Source organism: Papaver somniferum, chromosome 5 (assembly GCF_003573695.1).
Source record: "Papaver somniferum cultivar HN1 chromosome 5, ASM357369v1, whole genome shotgun sequence".
In the NCBI taxonomy this organism is placed as follows: domain Eukaryota; kingdom Viridiplantae; phylum Streptophyta; class Magnoliopsida; order Ranunculales; family Papaveraceae; genus Papaver; species Papaver somniferum.
In genome coordinates this window covers 56,673,489-56,683,333 of record NC_039362.1, presented here as the reverse complement: position 1 = coordinate 56,683,333, position 9,845 = coordinate 56,673,489, and the positions used below count along the sequence as shown (strand labels likewise).

The following is a 9,845-nucleotide window of genomic DNA, read 5'->3' as shown; positions in this document are numbered from 1 at the left end:
GGGACCGGCTGGGGCCCGGTCCCGTGCGTTTCCCTAATTTTATGTAATTTTTGTGTATTATTTCCATGATTTGAAGGAATACCATGAAATTAAGGAATTTCATGGGATCAAGAAAACTTAAAATAATAATAATAAAATAAAGGGACGTGAGGGTCGGCTAGGGCATGGCCGGCCGGACGGGGCCCGGTCCCACGAGTTTCCCTAATTTTATATTATATTTTTCATGGTTTTATGAAAATACCATGAGATTAAGGAGTTTTCATGAGATTAGGGCAATATTAATTAAATAATAAGGAACCATGAGGTGTGGGGCCTGCTGGGATCAAGGCTTGTCCGGTTGGCCAATAAACACGACCCACGGCATTTTTCCCAATTTTATATTATTTCCTTGGTGCGAAGGAAACACCATGAAACTGAGGAGTTTCCTCAAAACGAAGGATATTTGTTCAAATGAAAGGATTTTCATAAGATCAAGGAAAATAGCAAAAATATGATAAAATATAAAACTGGCGTGGGACTGGCCATGGCACGGCCGGCCGGCTAGTGGGCCCAGTACCCCAGCGCCTTGGTCAATATTTTATTATTTTTTATTTTTTTTCCTATTTTTCATAGGTTCATCGTTTCGTCGTATTTCGAAATACTCGTTCGTGCGTTCAGGTGATTATTAGTGCATCATCGTCGAATACACTTGCACCTTTTGAGTCGGGGCTTACTCGAAGGTAAATCATACGCCCGTACGTTGAATATTTATTACTAAAGCATGGAATTCTGCTGGGAAGAACCATAGATTGAAATAACGAAATATTACAAAAATATTTGAATATTTTCAGAAATTCAGTGGATGAATCCAAGAATTTAGGAATAATTAATTGATGGCTCTATACTAGTACGATCGTTTAGGAGCATTAATTATTCTGAGTGACATGAGCTAGTTGAAGCGTCATATCCTTTATATAATCAGGGAAAACTGTTGTTTGTATCCTGAAGACGTTATTGCTCTATACTAGCAGGCAAGTTGTCTAGGAGCCGTCCAATCTCGTGATTATATATAGAAGTAATTACTGAAGTGTTCAGTATTCATGAGATATGTCGTTGCCTAGCCGAGAGACTACATATCTGCATGTACTCTGAGAGACAGTATTCTCAGTCAGAGATTCGATGAGAGACCCGTGTCTCGATACTCGCGTCTGATTGCTGGATCAGAAGTTCGTATAATTATGGGTTTACGATTTTAGCTTTTGTCGAAAATCCACCATCTACACTTATAAAGCGAGCTCAACCAAGAAATATATCAAAAATTTATATTTCAATTTCTCAATACAATCTGCAATCGAACAGATAGAAATCTGTAATCCCAATTTATATGAGAAATAACTTGGACGGTACCAAAGACCAATGTCCAAGTGCCAATCAATTACTATCCAACAATCAAGGTCGGATTTACCAATTGATTAAACTACGCACAACCTGTGATATTTCAATTACATAAACAAATATAATGCGGAGAAGAAATAACACCCACACCAGAAGTTTTGTTAACGAGGAAACCGCAAATGCAGAAAAACCCCGGGACCTAGTCCAGATTTGAACACCATACTGTATTAAGCCGCTACAGATACTAGTCTACTACAAGTTAACTTCAGACTGGAATGTAGTTAAGCCCTAACCAAGTTTCACATCGATTAAGGTATAATCGCGTTCCTTACGCCTCTTCAACCACGCCGGATCCTGCACACTTGATTCCCTTAGCTTATCTCACTCACAACTAAGAGTTGCTACGACCCAAAGTCGAAGACTTATAAACAAATATGTTTCCCACAAATAAGTCTATTCTGATAGATAAATTTGTCTCCCACAGAAGTATTTATGAAGTTTTGTTCAGTCTTTTGATAAATCAAGGTGAACATGAACCAATTGATAATCTGGTCTTATACTCCCGAAGAGCAGCCTAGAAATATCAATCACCTCACAATAACTTAACTATATGGTAGTAGAATAAATTATTATGGAATCACAAAGAATGAGACAAAGAGCTTTGTGATTAATTTTCATATCTTACATACCGAAGATAAATCTCGAGAAAATCTTGGAGAAGATAAAACTCAATACGATAGAACAAGTAAGACCAGAACAGGAAACTACAAATAGTTGGGTCTGGCTTCACGAATCCCAAATGAAGTCTTCAAGTCGTTAACCTATAATGGTTTTAGAAAAACCTAGGTTAAAGGAGAATCAACTCTAGTCGCAATTAGGACATAGGAAAGTGTCGGGATTAGGTTTTCCAGTTGCTAGAGTTCTCCCTTATATAGTTTTTCAAATCATAGTTTGATTTTAATCAAAGCTAAGATAGCATAGTAGCAAAGCATTCAATATTCACCGTTAGATGAAAACCTGATTTAAGATTCAAGCTAAGTCTGCTTAAAACCAAAGAAATATCTCTCCACCGTCAGATTGTCTTAGCTTGTTACACAAAGATGAAATATATCTTCATTTAGATTTGGGTAACCGTACCTAAACATGTATATTGAGTTGGCTCAATAATAGTTAACCGAAATTAGCCATATGAACACTTTTGCCTTAACCACATTCATCTAACACTTCTAGATAAACTATGATGATCAATCAATCACGAAATATAATCAAATGAATCTAATTGTGTTTCAAATAAAGTTGTTCAATTGTTCACTATTTCACAGAAATATATATGAACCAATTGAATCAAAATCGGATGGATTCGTAAGAATCAATTCATGAACATTAAGCCACGGTTTGCAAAGATTGCATTCCTTCATTCATAAATGTATTTTTTCATGAGTATGAAAAAATACTTAACTGATTTTATAACTTTAACCACTAAGTTTTCAAATAGGTACGCAAACTATAACTTCCGGACTTTGGTCTTGTCCATCAGTTTGCAAACTGGTATGCATACTGCTGTCACGGACCTTAAGTCAGGTAGAACCGTTCGCATACCAGTATGCAAACATGGTTCCCGGACTTTAACAGTTAAAACCGTTCGCATACTAAGTATGCAAACAAGGTTCCCGGACCTGAATCATACCGAAACAGTTTGCATACCAGGTACGCATACTGCATTGTATCCAGACAAAGGTTTTTATTCTAAACTCCCATTTTAATCATTGAAACATCCTTAGAAGACGACAATAGTTGTCTCACACAAACTATTAGCTTATAATTAACTTTTAAGTGATCGAATGATCAATACGAAACTTTCTGAGTCAACATCAAATGATTGTCTCACACAAATCATGTAAGATGTTTCAAGGAAATTTTCACATGATCATCTTTTGACTTATTATTTAGGTTCAACAAATAAATTGTTTTCGACTAAACTCGTCAAGAATATGATGAACGTGGCTAAAGCAAAAAGCTTCCAACACATATTTCGAGAAATAGATAACCGAGTTAAACTCAACTCGAAATATCAAATGTGTATAATATAAAAGTCTATATATCTATACGACTTAGTCTCATTAGAAGATATAATAGAATAGATTTTTTAGTGATAGATAAGTTTTAGTCTCCACATACCTTTTGTTGATGAAGTTCCTCCAAGCTCTCCTCAGTACATCTTCGTCTTCAAACGATAAACGCCATGAAGTCTAAAGCTCAACCACACATTCTATCCTAATCCGAGACATGGCTATAAGTAGACTAAAAATCAAGACTTATAGTTTTGATCAATTAAACCTGACAAACAAGCTTGAGATAACAATGCTTGCGAGTTCGACTGAGCAATGATCTAACCATCTCCCGCTTGTCAATTTTAGTGACAAAACTATCAATACATATGGATTACAAAATAAATAAACTCTGTATCTTCTCACCCATCATGCTTGATTTCCTTGGTCTTTCAACATTCATTGAATTCTTCGCTACTCCAAGTACTCCAGTGATTCTGAACGTGTTCAACTCAGCATCATATTGTTGAAAATCTACAGCCATAACGATAAGAAAACATATGAAAAACATCTGTTCACAATCCTTGTTATATAGTGTCATAGTATTATTACACAGTATTAAAGTCCAATTGTATCACAACTTTGACAATAATACTACGGTGATATGTATCACTCCCCCTTATTCAATACTTTCATCTCACAATGAAAACCACTCCGTCTTACATAATGATCTGTAAACCATATGTATGTAGTGTGAACTACCAAATAATACTCCCCCTTTTTGTCAATATAAATTGACAAAGGTACGAAAATTACGGGATCATAATAAAATTCCCAAAGAGAAATTCATGAATAAAAGAGAACATATCAACTTTGTTTCGATGATTTCACATAGTCGAAACTTGGTGTATTCATCAAGGAGTTTATAAAGATACAAGATAACTCCTATAATATTCCACGGCCGCACTCCCCACAAAGATTTGGCAATTAAGCACAAGTTCAATTAAGAACTCTCCCCCATAATATGTCAGTCCCGAAAGAACAACAAGAGCGACCTTACTTTTACAAGAAAAGTAGGATTTCTTTGGACATTAACAAATTACATGAAACATGAATTTGTATCCAGAAAACTCGAATAAATTAATCATAAGAAGACCTTATAGATTAATTTCGTCGGAAATGCTCAACATAAGAAAACTTAGGGAGCCATAAAGTACTTTCACATAAAAGTGGATCAGGTAAATATCAATACTGCGGAATATTCAAAAGTTCATTCTATCTTTTATCAATATTTGAATAGAGACATAATAGACTTAACTTTTGAGCATATACGAGATAACCATAGTTCACGGACGTAAACACACATATCCCAAAAAATATTTTTGCAATATATAAAATCAATAAAGATTAATACTACAAAATCATCTTCCAAATAACTTAGAATTTAAATAAATAAATCTAAATAATGTAGAACCTGCTAAGAAGAATGCAATGCGGAGATTGCAAGAGATACGAAGTGACGAAAGAAATACGAATAAGATGAAATCAAAAGATTAAGAATAAGAGAATTGAAAGAGTTGATAAAGATAATAATCTTGATTGAAAAATAAATAATAAGATGTGTCTCAAAACAATAAAGCATGGTCTTTAAATAGGTTCACAAGAACCGTAAAACATAAAAGAAAAAGGAAAGCTAACTAAACTAAGAAAGCTAAAAGACTTGTAAAGCAAGTAATCTAAACAAAGTTGATTACAGAATGGAATCAACTTATCAGAGTTGCTTCAGTAGAATGAGAACAACTTGTCAAAGTTGCTTTAGTCTAAAAGGGATCAACTTGTCATAGTTGATGCTGTCTTGAACAACGGATGTACTACATCAGTCCCCCCTTCTTGAAAGAAACTCGTCCTCGAGTTTGCTGGCAAAGAGAACTTCATTCTCCCCATGAAACGTAAAAATTTCTTGGACATTGAAGATATTAGAGATGTTCCAATCTGTTGGAAGATCAACAACATAAGCATTATCACTGATTTTCTTTAGTATCTTGAATGGTTTATACTTCTTCATCTTTGTCTTGTTGTAAGTTCCAGTAGGAAATCGTTCTTTCCTCAAATGAATCATAACCAACTCTCCTTCATTAAAAGTCTCATGTCTTCTTTGGTGATTGGAATCTTCTTTGTATTTGTTGTTAGAAACTGCTAGTTTTGCTTTCACTTCTTGATGAATTTGTGACGCTTTCTCAAGCATAGTATCAGCTCTTAAACTCGACTGTTGCAGTTTTGGAAGAACTACCAAATCCAAAATATGATTAGGGATCTTAGAGTAAACAATTCCAAAAGGTGTTTTACCTGTAGATCGATTAATTGAAGTGTTAAAAGCAAACTCCATATGAGGAAGGAGAGTACCCCATTGTTTTTCTTTGCCTTCAATTAACTTAGCTCGAATCATATTTCCTAGAGAACGATTGACCACTTCAGTTTGTCCATCTGTCTGGGGATGAGCAGTAATACTATATTGAAGTCTAGTTCCCAAGCGCATCCATAAAGATTTCCAAAAATAGATCAAAAATTTAGTGTCTCTATCAGATGTAATAGTTTTCGAAATTCCATGCAAACGTACTACTTCCTTGAAGAATAAGTAAGCAACATGTGAAGCATCTGTTGTTTTCTTGCAAGCTATGAAGTGACCCATTTTTGAGTAACGATCTACCACCACCATAATAGAATCATTCCCTTTAGAAGTACGTGGTAATCCAAGCACAAAATCCATGCTAATATCAACCCAAGGAGCCTTTGGAATTGGAAGTGGAGTATACAAACCTGTGTTTTGAACAGTTCCTTTAGATTGCTGACAAACCATGCACCTTTGTACATACCTTTGAACATCTCATTTCAATGAAGGCCAGAAATAACGTGCTTCAACCAGAGAAATGGTTTTATCACGTCCAAAATGTCCACCAAGACCACTGCCATGCAATTCCATGATTAGATGAAGACGTAAAGAGGATTGTGGAATACATAAACGATTTCCTTTAAAAAGAAAACCATCTTGAATGAGGAAATCATTAACAACGCCTGTTGAAGAACTACATTTCTCCCACAAACTCTGAAAATCCTTGTCTTCACTATAGAGGTTTTTTAGAAAATCAAAAGCCAAACTCTCATGTTTGAGAGTGACAAGAAGATGATCTCTTCTACTCAAGGCATCAGCTACTTGATTTAATTTTCCACTCTTATGTCTTATTGAGAAAGTATATTGATTTATAGTTGACAACCACCTATCATGCATTCTATTAACTTTGGCTGATGTTTTTAGAAATTTAAGAGCTTGATGATCAGTATTCACTATGAACTCACTATGAACAAGATAAGGATGCCATGGATGTCATTGCTTCAATGCTTGAACAAGTGCTATTAATTCCAGTTCATAAGTAGACCATTTCTTTCTTGTATCAGAATTCTTCTCACTTTAATAAGCAACTGGATGATCTTCTTGAGAGACTACAGCTCATATACCAACAATGGAAGCATCACAATGTATTTCAAAAGGCTTGTCAAAGTTTGGAATAACAAGGACAAGAGCACTACATAGCTTTTTCTTGAGTAAATTGAAGCTCTTATCTGCTTCTTCAGTCCACACAAATGTGTCACGTTTTAAACAATCCGTAAGACCAGATGCAATAGTATTGAAATTCTTGACAAATATTCTATAAAAAGAGGCTAACCCATGAAAACTTCGCACTTCACGAATAGAAGAAGGATTAGGCCAATCGACAATGGCTTTAACCTTTGAATAATCAACAGAAATACCAGTATTTGAAACCACATATCCCAAAAATGTCACTTTTATTTGTAAGGAAAGTGCACTTTTTAAGGTTCACATATAACACATTCTCTTGTAGTGCAGAAAATACCTGAGATAAATGTTCAAGACGTTCTTCCTCATTGCGACTGTAGATCAAAATATCATCAAAGTATACGATGACAAATTTTCCTAAAAAAGGCTGCAAGACTTGATTCATAAGATGCATAAACGTGCTAGGAGCATTAGATAAACCAAATGGCATTACAAGCCATTCATATAATCCTTCACGAGTTTTAAATGCAGTCTTCCATTCATCACCTACACGAATGCGTATTTGATGATAACCACTTCGTAGATCAAGCTTTGTAAAAACCTTGGCACCAGAAAGCATATCAATTAATCTAGTCTTGGTATGGGAAATCTATATGGTATAGTTATTCTATTTAATGCTCTGCAATCTATACACATACGATGACCACCATATTTCTTTTCTACTAAGAATGCTGGACTATCATAAGGACTTTTGCTTAATCTAATCAATCCTTTTGTAGCAGATCATCAACTTGTCCTTGTAAAATCTCATGCTCTTTAGGACTCAACCTATAGTGAGCTTGGTTAGGAAGAGAAGTTCCAGGTATAAAATCTATTTAATGTTGCAAATCCCTTAATAGAGGTAAGGTATTAGGTAATTCATCAGGAAATAAACTACCAAAAGAAGATAATAAGTTTTGTACCTTAGAAGGAAACTCCACCATCGGCTTAGTAGACTCATGAGAACTCAAAGTATGAGTTTGTTGTAAAGATCGAGTAATGGAAGCAACTAGGGTAGTTGTCTCCGGTTCAGAGTGTTCTCTTGTTGAAGTAGAAGATTGTAAAGTCCATAATACTTTAGTAAAATCATGAATGAAAGTGTACGTATTCTCATAGCAGTTATGAACAACACAAATATCATACTGCCATGGCCTTCCCAAAAGTAGATTTGCAGCACTCATATTAATCACGTCACAAAGAGCATAATCTTCATATCCAGGGAATGAAAACTTAACCAAACACTGATGAGTTATCTTTTGAGTAGAAGAACTGTTTATCCACCCAACAAAGTATGGAATTGGATGAAAAGTTACTGGTAAACCCAACTTCTCAACTAACTGTGCAGCTACATAATTTTCAGTACTTCCACTGTCGATAATCATACTACAAAGTTTATCCTCTATAATGCATTGAGACTTGAAAATACTATGTCTTTGTCAGAGACATGGTTCTGTGATCAGTAATGGATGTAAAACACCCAGAAAATTTGCATCATAATCTTCATGTGCATGCAAATATTTTTGTTCTTCATCCTCCAAGATATTTTCTTCTTGTGTTTCTTCTTGAGTTTCATGAATATAAGCATGAAACTTACGACAGTCACTAGAAGTATGACCAGATTGATTGCATTTGTTAACTTTTCTCCCCTAAATTTTGCATAAGGATTAGCAGTTTTAGGTAAAGGAGGAAATTGTTGTTGATATTTACCTCTAGTATTTGGAGCAGCATCTCTTTGGTTTGTACCTTGAGGTGGTTTAGCAGCTGGAATATTCATTAATGGTGCATTTTCTGAAGGAAGAGGTGTTTGATTGAATGAAAAATTTGGAGCTGATGGGTGTTGAACATGTCGACTATAACTTCGCTCTTGTGGATCAACAACTTCGGTTGATCCTTTTTCACCTTGGGTACCATAATAATGTTGGGAATTATATGGTTTTGCAGCTTTATAAAAGTGTTGATAACGAGCTTGTCGAGGTGATGCTAACCTGGAAGTATTTAATACACGTCTTTCAATCTTAATAGCTTGTTGAATAGCTTCAACCATTATAAACGCAGATTGTGTCATTCCCTGCTGAATTAGGCTATTCAAACCATCTATAAAACGTGCAACCAACTGTTCCTCAGTTTCATTCAATCTGTTTCGAGCAATTAATGCATAAAATTCAGCTACATATTCCTCTACTAGTATATCACCTTGTCGACAGTTTTGAAGCCTGAGAAACAGATGTTGTTTAAAATCTTGTGGTAAAAATTTAGCTCTTAATAAGTCACGCATCCTCTTCCAAGTTTGTATAAGAGGTTTGTGATACTTACGTCGATTATCACAAAGAGTTTCCCACCAAGATGCAGCTCCGCCTTTAAGCTTGTATGCTACTAGTTTCACTTTAGAAGAATCAGGGACTTCCATAAAAGTGAAAAACGATTCTACTTCATATAACCAATCCAGCATATCTTCAATATGTAAACCACCATGAAAACTAAGAATATCAGCCTTTAATTTGTACTTTGGAATATTTCCATAAGAATTCATATTAGACTTCAATAGTTTTTCGTCTTTCCATTGTTGTTCTATGACGTCTTCATGTTTGTCTTCATCATCACTGTTGATAGTTACTGCGATAAGTTTTTTGTGAATATATCCTTCTAATGGTTCTGTCTGTCGAATGACATGCAAAACATTCCCAGTGAAAAAGCGGGGGTCTAACAATACCACCCAATATTTCGCTTAGCAATCTGTATGGACTAACTCCGAAATACTTTGTTAGAGAATCAACTCGACAGTCAGACTCAATCTAGATAAAAGTATCTCA

General features: G+C 35.1%; 1 protein-coding gene across 1 annotated transcript; it reads right to left on the bottom strand.

The window, feature by feature from the left end:
- Nucleotides 1-6,306: 6,306 nt before the first annotated feature.
- Nucleotides 6,307-9,565, bottom strand: LOC113279075. Its single transcript, XM_026527787.1, has 5 exons — nucleotides 8,743-9,565; nucleotides 7,959-8,434; nucleotides 7,334-7,597; nucleotides 6,936-7,206; nucleotides 6,307-6,722 (listed from the first exon to the last, which is right to left on the bottom strand). Exons 1-5 carry the CDS (start codon nucleotides 9,563-9,565, stop codon nucleotides 6,307-6,309), a joined length of 2,250 nt encoding a protein of 749 aa, XP_026383572.1.
- Nucleotides 9,566-9,845: the final 280 nt, after the last annotated feature.

Bases quoted from the DNA above. Each gene is read 5' to 3' on its own strand.
- LOC113279075 (XM_026527787.1), bottom strand. From the start codon at position 9,565: ATGAATTCTTATGGAAATATTCCAAAGTACAAATTAAAGGCTGATATT. The intron at 8,435-8,742 runs GTAAATATCAAC...AATGCATTATAG, and splicing joins TGCTGCTCCAAATACTAGAG to AGGATAAACTTTGTAGTATG. The intron at 7,207-7,333 runs GTATTTTCTGCA...GATTATTCAAAG, and splicing joins GTCTTGAACATTTATCTCAG to GTTAAAGCCATTGTCGATTG.